Source organism: Zalophus californianus, chromosome 11 (assembly GCF_009762305.2).
Source record: "Zalophus californianus isolate mZalCal1 chromosome 11, mZalCal1.pri.v2, whole genome shotgun sequence".
Taxonomy (NCBI): Eukaryota; Metazoa; Chordata; class Mammalia; order Carnivora; family Otariidae; genus Zalophus; species Zalophus californianus.
This window is the reverse complement of record NC_045605.1, coordinates 97,154,997-97,172,883: the sequence shown is the minus strand read 5'-3', so window position 1 is coordinate 97,172,883 and position 17,887 is coordinate 97,154,997. Positions and strand designations below refer to the sequence as shown.

At 40.9% G+C, this 17,887-nt stretch overlaps 1 protein-coding gene and 1 non-coding gene across 5 annotated transcripts in view; both read left to right on the top strand.

Moving 5' to 3' along the window:
* CKAP5 (cytoskeleton associated protein 5) overlaps positions 1 to 17,887 on the top strand; it is a 102,367-nt gene that overhangs the window by 75,685 nt on the left and 8,795 nt on the right. For all 4 annotated transcript variants that reach the window (XM_027579715.1, XM_027579717.2, XM_027579718.1 and 1 more), the window contains exons 28-35: positions 1,791 to 1,916; positions 3,141 to 3,290; positions 3,572 to 3,775; positions 3,985 to 4,120; positions 4,768 to 4,961; positions 5,903 to 6,075; positions 7,263 to 7,436; positions 7,789 to 7,909. In XM_027579715.1, the coding sequence (XP_027435516.1) occupies positions 1,791 to 1,916; positions 3,141 to 3,290; positions 3,572 to 3,775; positions 3,985 to 4,120; positions 4,768 to 4,961; positions 5,903 to 6,075; positions 7,263 to 7,436; positions 7,789 to 7,909 (1,278 nt within the window). The remainder of the gene's footprint in view (positions 1 to 1,790; positions 1,917 to 3,140; positions 3,291 to 3,571; positions 3,776 to 3,984; positions 4,121 to 4,767; positions 4,962 to 5,902; positions 6,076 to 7,262; positions 7,437 to 7,788; positions 7,910 to 17,887) is intronic.
* On the top strand, positions 4,243 to 4,353 carry LOC113915628. The gene has a single exon (XR_003517772.1). It is a non-coding gene; the product is annotated as a small nucleolar RNA SNORD67 (small nucleolar RNA).

Sequence of the window (17,887 nt, the reverse complement as noted above, 5' to 3'; positions counted from 1 at the left end):
GGAGGGGCAGAGGGAGAGAATCCTCAAGCAGATTCCCTGCTGAGTGCAGAGCCTAACAAAGGGCTCCATTTCATGACCCGTGAGAGCCTGACCTGAGTCAAAACCAAAAGTTGGACACTCAACTGACTGAGCCACCCAGGTGCCCCTGGTACATTTATTATTATATGCTCATATAGAATGGGCACTCTGGCTATTTGTTTGAATATTTGTTTCCTTCCCTTTGCCTGGTCCTTTAACTCAGTGAGTTAATTTAAATAGATAATTATCTTCTAAATTGTCCAGTTGAAGCTGTTCTTTTCCTGTTCTCCCCACTGTCCTCATACCAAATTTAACAAGTGCTTATTTTAGTATTTTGATCACAAGTGCTTTGAAGTATTTTTGACACTATTCTTAATGCTGTCCTTTTTCCCCCAGTCTTTTGCAGTTTGCAAAACAGTTTCACATAAATGATCTCATATTTGTTTTAACTGAATGACTTCAGTGTTTGAACTAGAAATTCTGGCCTACTAGAAATAATGGGCTCTTGCTACATTTATATTAATAATTAATAATGGTTACAGTTTTGAAATTCAGGTTTTACTTTAAATACATGTTCTGAGTGTTCACTATTTTCTTTCCATCTGATACAAAGATTGAGAATCTTGGATTATTTTTCAAAACCACTTTAATAATTTAAAATGTTTCTAGCAAGTTTCTCTAGAAACAGGTTCAGAGAATCTCTAGTTATAATGATGTGATAGAGATAGATTTTATATGCAGAGAAACAGAAAAGCTTTCTTGACTAAGACATGTGTAAATGTCATTCAAAATGTCATTAATATGGAAAGCTGTAAGTGGTGTTGAAGATTTCAGGAAAGAAAGGAGCTGTCCAGGGGCGCCTGGGTGGCTCAGTCGGTTAAGCAGCTGCCTTTCGGCTCAGGTCATGATCCCAGAGTCCTGCGGTCAAGCCCCATGTCAGGCTCTCTGCTTAGCAGGGAGCCTGCTTCTCCCTCTTCCCTCTGCTTGTGCGTGCTCGCTCTCTCTCTCTCTCTCTCTCTCTCTCTCTCTCTCTCTCTCCCCCCCTCCCTCCCTCTTCCCCCCACCCCCCTCCCTCCCTCCCTCTCTCTCTGTCAAATAAATAAATAAAATCTATTAAAAAAAAAACAAAAAAACAAGATGTCCAATAAACAAAGAGTCTGACCCAGACCAATGGTACATAATAGAGTTTTCCAACTATATTACATGCCAGTACAAGGTAACCCACAGTTACTTGAGAATGTATTATTAAAAACATTTCTGGGGACTCCTGGGTGGTTCAGTAGGTTGGGCATCCGACTCTTGATTTTGGCTCAGGTTGTGAGATCAAGCCCTGGTCAGGCTCCATGCTCAGGGCACGGAACTGCTTAAAAGATTCTCTCTCTGCCACCCCCCCACCCCCCACCGGCTCACACTCCCTCTTAAAAAAAAAAAAAATTTCTGGTGGGGCGCCTGAGGGGCTTAGTCGGCTAAGCATCTGACCCTTGATCTCAGCTCAGGTCTTAATCTCAGGGTCATGAGCTCAGGCCCTGTGTTGGGCTCCATGTTGGGCATAGAGTCTACTTAAAAAAAAAAAGAGAAACAAACAAACATACGTTTCTGGAAATGTACAGAAAGTTAGTATGTGCAAGATTCTGTGGCTCATCTGTTTCTTTCATGGGGCATATAACGTTGAGAGTGTCTGTTTTATAGAGAGCCCACTTACCGGGCAGTAACATCATATTCCCAAGGACGAGTAGCCTAGCTAACCAGTGTTCCCTGAACCTTGGCTGTAGAGTGCACAAGGAAAGAAAGTGCCCAGCAAAACCAGCTTAAAGGAGGATGAAGACAAATCTGGTCCTATTTTCATTGTTGTTCCAAATGGAAAAGAGCAAAGAATGAAAGATGAAAAAGGATTAAAGGTAAGGAAGGGACAAGAACCTTCAGGAGTTTTTTGCTTTCTTGTTTTGTTTTGTAATCAAGAATCATTTTACTGTCTGGAATTCATTTCATTGTGAAATACCTAATAATGAACTGGATCTTTTGCTAATAAATTATAGCTTGTTTCTCTTAGGTTTATGGGAGCATTAGTTCCTGCAAAAGGAACTATAGAATGGAGCTATTGCCTATTCTTCCTCCAAATGGAAAGAAACAGAGTTGTTTTAATTTTTATAATCAAAAAATGGAAAATATTAATTGATTTTTATCAACTACACATCTGTAGTAGGGTACTTGTTTAATCTTTCTTGTACCTGATACCTCAAAAGACAGATCTGGTGACTATCTGTCTAATTCAGTCATTTCTCTTTTTATGTTATTTTGATATTTTTAGGCAGTTAAATTTGTCAGAATACATACTTGTTTAAAAAAAATTCAAGGAGTATGAAAAGTACAGAGTGTAGTATAAGAAGCATGTCTCTCCCTAGTCTCCCTCCACAGGGGAGATATTATTACCAGTGTTTTTGTGCATTACTCCAGAATTATGAATATTTTGTACTATATAGTCATATACGTATAAACATATAGTGCTTTTTACACACAGGGGAACATGCAGCACTCTTTGTTTTGTATATTGCTTTTTTCTTTTAATGATGTTTGAAATATCTTAAAGGTCATGTACATAACTGTGTGTATATATCCATTCATTCTCTTTATTGGTACATCATGTGTATGTACCTTTCTTTATCCCCAACCCACAATATAAACATTTAGGTTTCTTCTAGTCTCCCACTATTATAAACTATTCTGCCACGAGCATTTTGAATGTAGGTCCTTGTACACATATGTGAATATATCTTTATTAAACTCCTACTAGAATGTGTGTACATATTTAACTTTGATAGATATTACAAATTTTCCCTTTATTAAAATTGTACCAGTAGTATCCACCATGTTTTACAATAAGAGAGCATTGATTTTTCTAGTGAGAATTGCTGAATTTTCTATTCCTTGAAGATGTTAAGAGTTAACCTTCCGGAAGTATGACTGCTTGATAATATATTTTGCATTCATATTTAATTACAAATTAATCTTGTTGAATTTTAAAATCCTATTACATTGATTTCTGCAGCTGCTTTAAATAGAATTCTCTGCCTCATTTCAGTTGAACATCTTATTGTCCCTTTCCCTGTTTTTTTTTTTTTCAGGTGCTGAAGTGGAATTTTACTACTCCACGGGATGAATACATTGAGCAACTAAAGACTCAGATGTCTAGCTGTGTGGCTAAGTGGTTACAGGATGAGATGTTTCACTCAGACTTCCAGCATCATAACAAAGCCCTTGCTGTCATGGTTGATGTAGGTTTACAGTAGATAAATACACATGTATCTCAGATCCATGAAAATACTGAGCCTTGTGAAATAACCAGAAGTTAATGTAACTTGAGAAGGAACTAGAATATACCATGTTCTTTGGCTTTAGAGTTATTGTATTGTTTGATAGAATGAGTGACTGTCATAATTGCAGGTCTTAAATAGAATCTTAAAAATCTGTTTTCTTCTTGGACTCTAATAAAATCTATAATGTTACCTAATAGAACTCAAATTTTTATACAGTCTTATTTGTCCTCTGTTTTAAGCACTTGGAGAGTGAAAAAGAGGGTGTTATTGGTTGCCTGGATCTTATCTTAAAGTGGCTTACCCTGCGGTTTTTTGACACCAATACAAGTGTCCTGATGAAAGCCCTAGAATATTTAAAATTGCTCTTCACCCTGCTAAGTGAGGAGGAGTATCATCTTACTGAGAATGAAGCATCTTCCTTCATCCCCTATCTCATCCTCAAGGTAATGCGTTGTTCTCATTCTGGAAGACTGCCCAAGTTCCCAGCTGACCTCAGTTCCCATCCTTTATTCCCTCTCCCTTTTCCATTTATTCTGTGATGATACCTTTCACTGCTCATTCCCGTGCCCCTGTTCTTCCAAGATGTGTGATGCATGGAAGGAGCCTTTGCTATTCAGGAACTGCCTCAGTTGTTATTTTCCTTGTTGACTAGGTTGGAGAACCAAAGGATGTCATTCGTAAAGATGTCCGTGCCATCCTGAACCGGATGTGCCTTGTCTACCCAGCCAGCAAGATGTTCCCCTTCATCATGGAAGGAACCAAATCCAAGAACTCTAAGCAAAGAGCAGGTGAAGCAACAGTTTAAATTGAGGCGTGAGTCTGTGCAGCAGTGACCTCAAAAAGAAAGTTTGTAGATGAACCGAGGACATTTCAGTGTCTGTGTGGTAGATTCCAACCTTCCGATTTGGACTGTGGGAGTGATGAGTTGCACACTGGTGGAGCCATGGTATCGGGTGATACAGGCACCGCTCAGTACCACCCTGCTGACAAAATCAAGTGCACAGGGGCCATCTGACTCACAGGCATCCCTTTCTTCCAGGAGCACTCGCTGTAACAGTATTATTTGATTGTGTGTTTTATCAGAAGGCAGTAAACAAGGAAAAATTCTAGGGAGAGCCAGAATAAAATTTTAGTTCTTCACGTATGCCAAGGAAAATGTATCTAGTGAAGACAGGTCTCGGGGCGCCTGGGTGGCTCAGTCGTTAAGCGTCTGCCTTCGGCCCAGGTCTTGATCCCAGGGTCCTGGGATCGAGCCCCGCATTGGGTTCCCTGCTTGGCAGGAAGCCTGCTTCTCCCTCTCCCACTCCCCCTGCTTGTGTTCCCTCTCTCACTGTGTCTCTGTCAGATAAATAAATAAAATCTTAAAAAAAAAAAAAAGGTCTCTAAGCTGGAATGTGTGTTGGGTCTCATTAATCTAACCTCTCTTCCCCATCAGAGTGCCTGGAAGAACTGGGGTGTCTGGTCGAGTCCTACGGCATGAATGTTTGCCAGCCAACCCCAGGGAAAGCCTTAAAGGAGATAGCGATTCACATAGGAGACCGGGACAACGCCGTGCGCAACGCTGCCCTCAATACTATCGTCACCGTGTACAATGTTCACGGGGATCAAGTGTTCAAGCTCATTGGAACTGTGAGTGACTTCTCGCTGAACATTGTCAGCATGTTTTGAATTGTTAGGAGTCAGCTTTCATATCATCACAACTCTAGGTCTTTACCACTTTTTATTATAAACTCAACCCACCCGTGTGTCCTTGAGTCCAGATAAACCCTTGAGGGCGTCTGATCGTTGTAGGACATTTATGCTGTGTCTTACTGGAAACCAGATTTTCATTTCTGCGCCTTCTCCTCATACGGTTTACTTTAGAAACGAGCTGTTTTTGAATCCTATCCTGAGCTAGTCCGGGATTTATATTCTGCCTAGAAATCTGCTCTGTAATTTTTAGCGCATTTAGTTTTTAGTGAACAAGTACTCACGTGTATAATGTAGATTCTGGTACCTGTCAGAGGAGAAGAGCCACGAGCCACACTCTGCAGACCCATCAGGTGCTGCTTCTGATTGCTGACTTTGAGCTGGGGCCACTCATGGTTGTACCTTAGTCCACTCCAGTGACTTCCGAGTATTACATATATTTACACAGTTTTTATACATTTTTACCTGGATTAATCTGTTTACATCCTCACTACAGGTCAGTGAAGGAGATAAAGCAGATGGGAATTTTACAGATGATCAGCAGGGAAGCTTGCCTTTCATTCACATAGTGCTGACACGGCAAACATGAGGAAGCGTCATTTAATCTTTGACCTTTTCATTTGTAGTTACTAATAGCCTTTCCTTTTGTATCCTTGCCTTCTTTCATAGATTCTCTTATTATAACAGGTTTTAACAATAGTTGATTTTAAATGTAGCTAGTGTTTTGAAAATAAACTTACCCCAACATAGTAGGTTCTGCTTGCTTCAATATGTGAATGGATATTGACTCTTGAGTTTTCCAGTTAGGTTTTTTTAAATTCTCCTCATATCCTGGTAGAGGGGCGTACTAATAATAAATTCAATTTGGCCTCTTGTTACAGCTCTCTGAAAAGGATATGAGCATGCTTGAGGAGAGGATTAAGCGGTCAGCAAAGAGACCTTCGGCTGCCCCAGTAAAACAGGTGGAGGAGAAACCTCCGCGCACTCAGAGCGTAAACTCCAACGCCAACATCCTGCGCAAGGGACCAGCCGAGGACATGTCCTCCAAACTCAAGTATGTAGATGGAGACAGTTGTCTAAGAACATCTCAGTGGCCTTTGCCTCATGTGCTTAATGCTTATCCTGTAACATAATCTTGAGTTCCTGTAGCCATTACCATGCATGCCAGAGTGTCTGGGGAAATGTCTTGTAACCAAATGTTTAATCCTTCAGTCTTCATTGTCTTTGTCTTTGTCTCAAAACCACTTCTAAATAGTCTTGTGCCTTCTTTCACTGCTTTTCCGTGGACAGAATTATGTATCGCACTTATAGGATGTAAGTACTGCCTGCTAATTTCTTATTAGCAGGGCTCTTATATCTTTCTAACTTCTGACTTGGATTCATCCCCTCTGGAGGGCAATTGGTTTAGAGTTTATAACTCTAAGCAGGTTAGAGGGTGTCCATCAGTATTCCATGAATCAAGCCTCCCCAGAAGTCCACTGGCTAGCAGAAGTGTCAACTCAGTGTCATGTGGAGAAATTATTGGTTCACCTTTGTCCTTGTGTTATACCTGGCCATGCTCAGGTTCCTATTCTTCAGATAAAGCTAATAGGTAAAATGCATGCAAACCTGAATTGGCATGGGACTCAAAATACTGCCTTCTGAGCAAGACAGCTCTATTTTGGGCTGTGTCCATTATCTAATGTTAACCAATTTGAATTTGGAAACCTTAAATACCTATTGCTTGGATGTAACACTGGCTCTGACCTGTCAAGAGTGAATATTCCTAAAAAGAGAGGACTATCCCTCAAAGTCTAAAGTATACCGAGCAAGGCATGGAAGAATGCTTATGATTAGAAAAACTTAAACTACTGGTTAATTTGGCAGAAAAGAACCAGCCAGCCTAGATTTTTCTTAAATTTTTGCCCAAGTAGAGAGCTTTGAGTCAGTATATTTTATTATTTTCTGCCCGATCTGGAATAGCAGTACAAGGTTTGTTGGCTTTAGTGAACTAGAGAGAATACTTATAATTTGGAAGGTACTGTAAATACAAGGTAAAATGATCTGCTACGAGAGTATTTGTGAACCAAAGTGGTTGCCCATTGAAGGCACTTGCTTAGACTCAAGGACTTAAATCATTCAGGGGGGCTGAAACCAGAAGTTAAACATCTGTCTTGAAGCTTTGGGGCAACTGGCAGTGTGACTCTTGCTCTTTGGTTCTGAAGTCTCTTTAGTTCAGGAGCCTCCTTTTGCTTCCCTTAGCCAAGCCCGAAGCATGAGTGGGCATCCTGAGGCAGCCCAGATGGTGCGCCGAGAATTCCAGCTGGATCTAGATGAGATTGAGAATGACAGTGGTACAGTCCGATGTGAAATGCCAGAGCTGGTTCAGCACAAACTGGATGACATTTTTGAACCAGTCCTTATTCCCGAACCTAAGTAAGTTAATCTCTTTCATTTAAGTGTCAGCAGTGCATGATCATGAGAGTGCATACGTGGAAAGAACTTTCTGTGTAATCACAACGTTTTAGAACTGATTACTGTATGGCTGGTGACAGTTCTTTTACTCAGACCTAGTGAATATTCCTAAAAAGAGAGGACTATCCCTCAAAGTCTAAAGTATACCGAGCAAAGCATGGAAGAATGCTTATGATTAGAAAAACTTAAAATACTGGTTAATTTGGCAGAAAAGAACCAGCCAACCTAGAGCTAGTGGAGAACTGTATAATTCCAGCTCACTGGGATGTCTTGTAATAAAGATTGAATTTTTTCCCTTTGCTCTGCTTTCTAGAATCCGGGCTGTTTCTCCACACTTCGATGACATGCACAGTAATACAGCATCCACAATCAATTTCATTATCTCCCAGGTAGCCAGTGGTGACATCAACACGAGCATCCAAGCTCTGACACAGGTAATGGGGGTATGACCCATGACAGTAATTCTGTTGGCAGCAGAGGCTGGACTAGTGGTGGCTGCATACGGGTCACAGAGTTAAAGGAGGTAGGCAGCGTTCAGCACTGCCCTGATGAAAAAGTGCACAGGGACCACTTAGTGTCATCACTTGCTTCCCAGGAGGTGGCTCTTATAGATCCTTTCTCTTTACACTTGAATTCATTCACCAGAGGCTAGAGCTACAGCGCTGAGTAAGTAGGGACCAAATCTCATGGAACTTACTTACTAGTGGACAGAGGAAAATAAGTAAACACAATATCAGATAAGAGCAACTACTGTGTAAATAGAACTCAAATGGGGTGATCAGAGAGAGGAGCTGAATAGTTACTTCGATTGGTGATCAGGGATGCAAGCAGAGGGAACAGCTAGTACAAAGGCTATCCGGGTAGGAATGAGCTTGGATATTCAAGGAAACGATTCAAGGCCCATGTGCCCAGAGCAGAGTGGGCAAGGGGGAGAATGGTACAGAATGAGATTTGAGAGGTGGACAGAGATCACATCATGTAGACCTTTAAAGCCCCAGGGTAGATTGTTTGGATTTTAAGTGTGATGGGAAACCATTAGAGAATTTTGAGCAAAGAAGCTACGTGTTTTTTACAAATCATTCTCTTCTGCTTCCCTTCCCTAACAACCTAGTCCTAAAGCCAGTAAGTTGGTAGAGCAAGGTAGGCATCCACCTTGTGGCAAGGTGGTGAGGGTGGGGAACCATCGTGGCCCAGTTGCAAGGGTCTCAGAGCCCAAATGTTAGGATGGTGTCATATATGAGGGGTGATGCAGAGTCAGGAGTCAGAGCCCAAGCAGGGTGAAGAGAATGTCATGCAGGTGGCCACTCTGGCATGATAGTAGGATCCCAGGTAAGGTGAGGAGGATATCCATGTGTGTTGGAGGGGGCAGGGCAGCATGCAGGTGGTCAGAATGGGGAGTCAGAGCTGAAGCAGAAGTAGGCATCTGGGGTGCCTGGGTGGCTCAGTTGGTTAAGCAACTGCCTTTGGCTCAGGTCATGATCCTGGAGTCTCTGGGATCGAGTCCCATGTCGGGCTCCCTACTTAGCAGGGAATCTGCTGCTCCCTCTGACCTTCCTCCCTCTCATGCTCTCTCTCTACCATTCTCTCTCTCTCAATAAATAAAAATCTTAAAGAAAAAAAAAAGTAGGCATCTGCGTGGCGAAGGACTGGGGGTAGAGATGGGAGATTGGTTACATACAGAGGGATTGTTCAAAGAAATATAAGGAAAATAGAAGCCACTTTTTTTTTCTTTTTTTAAGATTTTATTTGAGAGAGAGAGAAACCATGAGCAGGGGCAGAGGCAGAGGGAGAAGCAGACTCCCCACTGAGCAGGGAGCCCAACTCAGGGCTCGATCCCAGGCCCCCCAGGATCATGACCTGAGCCAAAGGCAGATGCCTAATCGGCTGAGCCGCCTAGGCACTCCTGAAGCCATGTTTCTTACTGTCCGAAAAGAGCACTACAAATATGAAAGGAAAGCAAAATAGCATAAACTCTGGCATTGGACCAGAATTAGATTAGATGTGTCAGTATGAACTCATGATTTTTTCAATACAGAGAGATAGAAATGAGTATCAATGTAAATGTATGTATATGTGTGGTATAAATGTATGTTATAGGTATACATGTATATATATAATATATATATATTCCCTAATTCTTTTCATTGAAAGGACCTGAGAACAGCAATACCCCAGCAGCAACAAGCACCCCCAAAACTTGGCTTCTAAATACCATTTTCCACTAAAAGGGAATGAGGGCTCTTGGGAGAAGGGGTAGATTCCAGGGCTGAATTAGAAAAAGTACAAGATAATCCTGGAATATCGTATTGTACCTGACAGTAAGGATAGGCTCAAAGAATGATAGGGACATATCAGAAGGACCCAGGGGACAGTTTGAGCATCAAAATCAATAATGATAGTAATGAGGTATAACCCAATGAACTGAATAAAATTCAGGAAATAGAGTCAATAAAATTTAACAAAATAGGAAACCCCAAGTCCATGTAAATTAAAAATCTGAAGAGAGATGAGATAGTTTCATAGTACCTCCCCACAAAATACAAAGGACTAACAGATACAAAGTGTAACCAAGAAATACAAAATACTCGGAGTAATTTGACAGTACAGAAGCTTAGCAGACACCAACTTGAAGTGCTCAAAGTGAACATCAGTATTAGGTCAAGATGAAATCATGTGCCACCTCATAGGATCCAGTGAGAATTCAGCATCACTTTGCTGACATTCCTGATGTCATCTGATCATGAAGAAACCTCAAAAAAAATGCAAAACTAAGGGATATTTTACAAACGTCAAGGTCAAGAAAGTCAAGGAAAGACTAAGGATTGGTCTAGACTGAAGAGAGATTAAGAGACATGACTAAATGCAGTGCATGATTCTAGACTGGCCTTTACCTATGAAGAACGTGATCAGGGCAGTTGGAGTAAATGGAATGAATGGGGCCTGAGGATTAGATGGTAATAACGTCAGTACTAATTTCCTGGTTTTGTGTTGCCTCCTGAGTATGAAGGAGAATGTCCTTGTGACAGAGAAATACACAGTGAAGTGTGAGATGGGCATGGACCATCACATTGACAACTTACTTTCAACTGATTTGGGATTTTATAAGTTCTTTTACAATACTTCTGACATTTCTATAATGTTTGAACTTTATTTTTACTGGAAAATGTCTCTCTGGCCACTCTCTCAAGACCAGATCTGTTAGGAAAAGCTATGACTGAAGTTCATATGAAAGATAATATCACGTGCACTTGGATTATCACCGTGGGGAGGAAGAAAAGTGGATGGTTCCAGGGTATCTTTCATAGGTAGTGTCCACAAGACTTGGAGAAAGATGGGTTGTGAAAAGTAAGGTAAGAAAAGAATCAAGAGTAGTAACTCTTGCTCATGTAACTCAAGTAACTCAAGCCATGATTTTTGGCTTGAACCCCTGGGTGGATGGATGGTGGTGCTGACAATAGGGAAGCTGGAGGAAGAGCAGTCTTTTTTTTTTTTTTTTTAAAGATTTTATTTATTTATTTGACAGATAGAGACACACTGAGAGAGGGAACACAAGCAGGGGGAGTGGGAGAGGGAGAAGCAGGCTCCCTGCCGAGCAGGGAGCCCGTTGTGGGGCTCGATCCCAGGACCCTGGGACCATGACCTGAGCCGAAGGCAGACAGACGATTAACGACTGAGCCATCCAGGTGCCCGGAAGAGCAGTCTTGAGAAGTTGGAAATTAAGAGCTCTGTCTTCACTGTGTTGAGTTTGAGCAGCCAGTTAGATATCTCCATGAAGACAGATGGCTGGAAATAGAAGAATTGGGAATCTTAGCACAAGATTTTTGCTACTGTTTGACAAATAGTCTCCTGTTAACAGTATTGACCTTGGAGGGACTCTAGAAAATAGTCACTTGAATATATGCATTCCTGCTGCCTTTTTCTATCAACTTCAGTCCAACGCCATCTGCCTTTTCTGAGCAGAGGAGCTGCTGGGTCAGGTAGGTGGTATCTGAAGTATATACAAGTGTCAAGCTCCATCTAGTACAAGTATAAACCTTTTCCACATATAGGCCTTCAGGAAAACCTGAAGTTCAGTAGTGCAAAACCCGGGGAAGAAGATAAAAACACCAAAAATCCTGGAAAGAGATCTCTTTTCATCCAGGGAGACCAGCAGATCCCCTAAAGAAAGGACAACGGTGGTTTATGTGAGTGTTAACAGAAGGACCTAGTGTTCTCCTTGGCCCCCAGGGAACTACAGGTTGCTGAACAAAAAAGCTGAATTCACTGTCAGGCTGGGAAGTCTCTAGCTTTTGTACCTTCAGAGACAGAAGAGCAGAAGTGCCTGCCCTTGGTGCCATGTGACTGATAGATTGCCAGCTGGCATGCCACAAACTTAGAAGGGCGGGAACTGCTGTGTCTCCCATTCTCAGATTGCCACAATTGAGGATTTCCAAAAGGCAGACCCAAGAATGAATCCTGACTAGGTAAAGCATAATAATGAACCACACCATAGGAGACCCAGTAACTGGGAAGAAGAATAAAACAGAATAACCAGAATGGGAATCTCCTAACACAGTGAAACTCCTTGAGGGGACAAGATGACCACAGGGGAGGGGAGCAGGGTATGGGAAGAGTACTTAAAGAGGGTTTATTATTACATCTAAAGATTCTCTCTAGCAAAACAAAAAACAAACACATGGTTTTAGAATTTTAAAATTGAGTAGATGGTCTGAAGGGAGAGGATGATCACTACAGAAACCACATTAGGGGTCTAAATGACAAGGGTGACAAGACCATTCAGTGGGGAAAAGACAGTCTTATCAACAAATGAAGCCGGGAAAATGGATATCCACATGCAGAAGAATGAAGTTAGACTCTTTATGCTGTATACAATAATTAACTCAAAACGGATCAAAGACATAAGTGTCCTAGCCAGAGCTATAAAGTCTTAGAAGAAAATGGGGGAGGGGGGTGTCTCCTTGCGGCAGTGGCAGCTCGAGAGCGGAGTATGGGTCATGGCAGGACAGGTATTTAAAAAAGTTTCTTCCCCTCTTGGCCCGAGTTTTAGTTGAAAGGAGTACAGCCGAAACTGCTACCAAAGGAGGCATTTTGCTTCCAGAAAAATCTCAGGGAAAACCATTACAAGCAACAGGAGTCTGTTAGATTCAGGCTCTAAAGGAAAGAGTAGAGAGATTCAACCAGTTGGCGTGAAAGTTGGAGATAAAGTTCTTCTCCTACAATATGGAGACACCAAAGTAGTTCTAGATGACAAGGATTCTTTCTTTCTTTCTTTCTTTACATTTATTTATTTATTTGATAGAGAAAGAGAGCAAACGAGGAGGGGCAGAGGGAAAGGGAGAGAATCTCAAGCAGACTCCCCGCTGAGTGTGGAGCCCTACACAGAGCTCAGTCCCATGATTCTGAGATCATAACCTGAGCCAAAATCAAGAGTCGGAAGCTTAATTGAGCCATCCGGGCACCCCAAGGATTATTTCTTATTTAGAGAATGTGACATCATGTAGACTGAAATAAGTCATTATTGAAATGGCTTTGCATGATGCTGCTCATTCCAGTGAAGTTGTGAAATCTTTCATCAGGTGAATAATTTCCATGTCTCACTTTTATAATAACCTAAAAAAAGAGAAAAAAATACCGTAGAGGAAAATCTTCATGAGAGGCAGTGAATTCTTGCATATGACCCCAAAAGCAATGTCAACAAAAGACAAAATAATTAAATTGAACTTCATCAAAATTTAAGTTTTATGCACTAAAGGTCACTATCAAAAGAGTAAAAAAATAGCCCGCAGAATGAGAGAAAAGATTTGAAAATTATATACGATAAGGGATTAATACCCAGAACACAGAAAGAACTCCTGTAACTCAACCACAAAAAAAAAAAAAAAAATGGGCAAAGGACTTAAACTGACATTTCTGCAAAGATATACAGACGGCCAGTAAGCACATGAAAACTTGTTTGCCATTCTTAGTCATCAGGGAAATGCAGATCAAAACCACAATGAGATACCACTTCACACCTGTTAGGATTTTTTTCTGAAAATGGGAAATAGTAACTGTTGGCAAGGATGTGGAGAAATGGGAACTTGTGTGCCTTGCTGGTGAGGACATAAAATGGTGCAACCATTATGGAAAACAGTCTGGCGGTTCCTCACAAAGTGAAACATAGACGTACAATAAGATCCAGCAGTTCTACTCCCAGAAAGCAGGGACCCAAACAGATAGTTGTGCACCGGTGTTCATAGTGTTATTCACAGCAGACAAAGGGTGGAAAACAAGAGTCCATCAACAGATGAATAAACAAAACGTGGTGTGTACGTACAATGGGATATTATTCAGCCATAAAGATGAATTAAATTATTTTTTTTAATATTTTATTTATTTGAAAGAGAGCACGAGAGGGGGGAGGGTCCAAGGGAGAAGCAGACTCCCCGCTGTGAGCAGGGACCCCGACATGGGACTCAATCCTGGGACTCCGGGATCATGACCTGAGCCGAAGGCAGTTGGTTAACCAACTGAGCCACCCAGGCGCCCAAGATGAATTAAATTTTTATTTTTTTAAGATTTTATTTATTTATTTGACAGAGAGATACACAGCAAGAGAGGGAACACAAGTAGGGGGAGTGGGAGAGGGAGAAGCAGGCTTCCCATAGAGCAGGGAGCCCGATGTGGTGCTCAGTCCCAGGACCCTGGGATCATGACCTGAGCCGAAGGTAGACGCTTAACGACTGAGCCACCCAGGCGCCCCTAAGATGAATTAAATTCTGATGTATGCTATAACATGGATGAACCTTGGGAACATTATGCTACATACAATAAGTCAGGCACGAAGGGACAAATACTGCATGATTCCACATATATGAGGTCTCTAGAATAGGCAAATCCATGGAGCGAGAAAGTAGAATAGAGGTTACCAGGGGTAGGGGGTCAGGGGAATGGGAAGTTATTATTTAATCTGTTTAGGATGATAAAGTTCTAGAACTAGATAGTAGTGATGGTTACATAACACTGTGAAGGTACTTAATGCCCTTGCATTACATACTTCAAAATGGTTAAATTGGTAAGTTTTATATATATTTTTACTATTATAAGAAAATTTAAGATAAAAATAAAACCCTCAGTAACAAAAATGTTTAAATAGCTAGGAATAAATCAAGCATTTTACAAAGAAAATTGAATGACATTAGAGAATTTCCAAATAAATGGAAGTATACTGTGTTCACAAGGTTCAGGGTTATCAATTGCCAGTTCTCCTCAAATTAACCTATACAGTCAAAGCCATTCTAGTAAAAATCTCAACAGTTTTTCTGTAGTCGTGAAGCAAATCCTAAAATTTATATGGGAGATCAACGGGCTTGCAAATCACAAAGTCAGTTTTTCTAAGACTTTTTTAAAAATGAGAACACAGTGGAGAGGGCTTATGTCACTGGGCATCAGCCATGACTACAGTGCCCCTGTAATGAATAGTGTAGTTAGTATTGGCCCGGACAAGCAGATAGACCATTGAGATGGAACAAAGAGCCCAGAAATAGACTCACATCTATAGGAAACTTAACACAGAAAAGACCTTAGAAATCACTTGGTAAGGGGCGCCTGGATGTCTGCCTTCAGCTCAGGTCATGATCCCAGGCTGGGATTGAGCCCCACATCAGGCTCCCTGCTAGGCGGGAAGCCTGCTTCTCCCTCTCCCACTCCCCCTGATTGTGTTCCCTCTCTCACTGTGTCTCTTTCTGTCAAGTAAATAAAATTAAAAAAAAAAAAATCACTTGGTAAAAGCTAGATTAATCAGTAAAGGGTGTTAGGACTAATTATTTTCCATGGGAACAACAGATTGCTATTTCCTACACCAAAGTATATTTCAGATGCATCAAAGACCTAGTTGTGAATAGGAGAACATTTTTTACTTCACATTATGTAAGAATTTCTTTTTAAACTAGACACGAAACATAAAAAATAGAAATCTTTTACTACATTAAAATTTCTAAAAAGTTCTGTTTATCACAAGATACTCTGTTTATAACAAAATGAAAAGACAAGCAGGGTGCCTGGCTGGCTGTCGGTGGAGCATGTGACTTAATCTAAGGGTGGTGAGTTCAGGCCCCGCGTTGGCTATGAAGTCTACTTTAAAAAAAAAAAAATGAAAAGACAAGTTACAGATTAAGACAGTTGGGACAGGTGTAGTAGATGTAATATAAGGACATGAGAATTAAATAATTCTTACCAGTTTAGAGGTCAGAGTAGTAGATTTAAAAAAAGGAAAACCCAGAAAGAATAGTAACCCCTGGTGGAAGGCAAGGTACCAGCTTGGAGGGGCAGGAAAAGAGCTTTTGGTGGGCTACTGATGTCTTACAGCTTGTTCTCAGTGGCAGATGTTCAGATGCATAGGCATCGAGTTTCATTAAGTTGTAGTATTAGGATTTGTATATTGTATCATATTAAAGTTAAACCTTAATAAAAAAAAAGAATATTAGTGAGGCACCTGGGTGACTCAGTTTAAGTGTCTGACTCTGGATTTTGGCCCAGGTCATGATCTTGGGGTCCTGGGATTGAGCCCCATGTCAGATTCCCTGCTCAGCAGGGAGTCTGCTGTCCCTCTCCCTCTGCCCCTCCCCCACACTGGAGGGGGCTCTCTCTTTCTGAGATAAATAAATCTTTTTTTTAAAAAAAAGAATAAGGGCGCCTCGGTGGCCCAGGGTCCTGGGATTGAGACCCGCATCAGTCTCCCTGCTCAGCGGGAAGCCAGCTTCTCCCTCTCCCACTCCCCCTGCTTGTGTTCCCTCTCTAGCTGTCTCTCTCTGTCAAATAAATAAAATCTTTAAAAAAATATATTAGTAAACAGTAAACCAGATTTAATTAATATATATGTAGAGAGAATTTTACAGTCTCTGAAAATATCTGTGTTTTTCGTATCTTAACAAATGCTATAGTAAAAGATAATACTGACCAGATTCTTTACTGGTAACCCAACAAATTTTTTAATAATGTCACACAAAATAATGGCTACTTGGAAAAGTATGAAACACCCTCCTGACCCTTTGATCAAAAGAAAGGAAAAACAAAACTCTTTAACAATTTTATGTATGTATGTATGTATGTATTTACTGAGAGAGAAAGAGTCGGGGTGGGAGGGCAGAGGGAGAGAATCCCAAGCAGACTCCCTGCTGAGCCTAGAGCCCAAAGGGAGGCTCATTCTCACAACCCTGAGATCATGGCCTGAGCCAACATCAAGAGTCAGAGGCTAGACTGAGCCACCCAGGCGCCCCACCCCAAAACTCTTAAGAGTGAATAGGAAAGCATTTCTCTCTAAAACTCTACTGAAACTACTGAACTCAGAAAAATATATTGCCTGAAATGCATTTATTACTGAAGAAAGGCTAAAATAAAGGAACTTAGTACTTATCAGAAATTAGAAAAATAAATTTAAAAATAGATAAACTACAATTCATGAGATGGATTTTTAAAGTAATAAATTAAATTTGTTTCCTGTGAAACAAAAATTCCTTACTAGCCTGATTAGAGAAAAATATAAGTGTCAGGAATGAGGAGGGAACCAACCATAGATAAAGAAGAGACTGAAAAAAAAATAAGACTTATAACCCTGTAGAAATTGAAACAATTGATCTCCCCCTAAATTTTTTTAAATAACCAGGGGATTTGGGGAGACCATAAAATACTAGGAAACCCACAACAGAACAAGACATTTGATCATATAAAATTTTAAGATTTTAATCTAGAAGACTTTAATCTAGAGCCTGGGTGGCTCAGTCAGTTGAGTGTCTGCCTTCTGCTCAGGTCATGATCCCAGGGTCCTGGGATTGAGCCTCACATTGGGCTCCCTGCTCAGCGGGGAGCCTGCTTCTCCCTCTCCCTCTGCCTGCCCCTCCCCCTCCTTGTGCTCTCTCCCTCTCTCTCTATTTATTTATTTAATAAATAAAATCTTTAAAAAAAGATAAGATTTTAATCTAGAGAAATTTACCATATATTGTCAAACAAGTGGTATATTGTGGAATATGTTTGCAACCCATATGACTAATAAAGGATTAATAGCTACATTTCGGAAACAGAACTTTTATGAACTCTTGAGAAAAGGAGAACCCAGCAGAAAAATGACCAAATGATGTGAATAGGCAAATTACAGAAGATTCCAAACAGCCAAGGCAGTAAACACGTGAAAAGAGGTCCAGGTTCTCCTCTGCCACAAAGTGCAAATTAATGTAAAAATAAGCACTTTTTGCCATCAGAGTGACAAAAAGTAAAAAGAGTAATAATAACACACAGCTGATAGAGATTCTGGAAAACAGTACTCATACATTAAATGTAGAAATGTGAATTAAATGTTAATGCCTTTTGGGATGCTTGGGTGGCCCAGCCGGTTAAGTGTCTGCCTTCGGCTCAGGTCATGATCCCAGGGTCCTGGG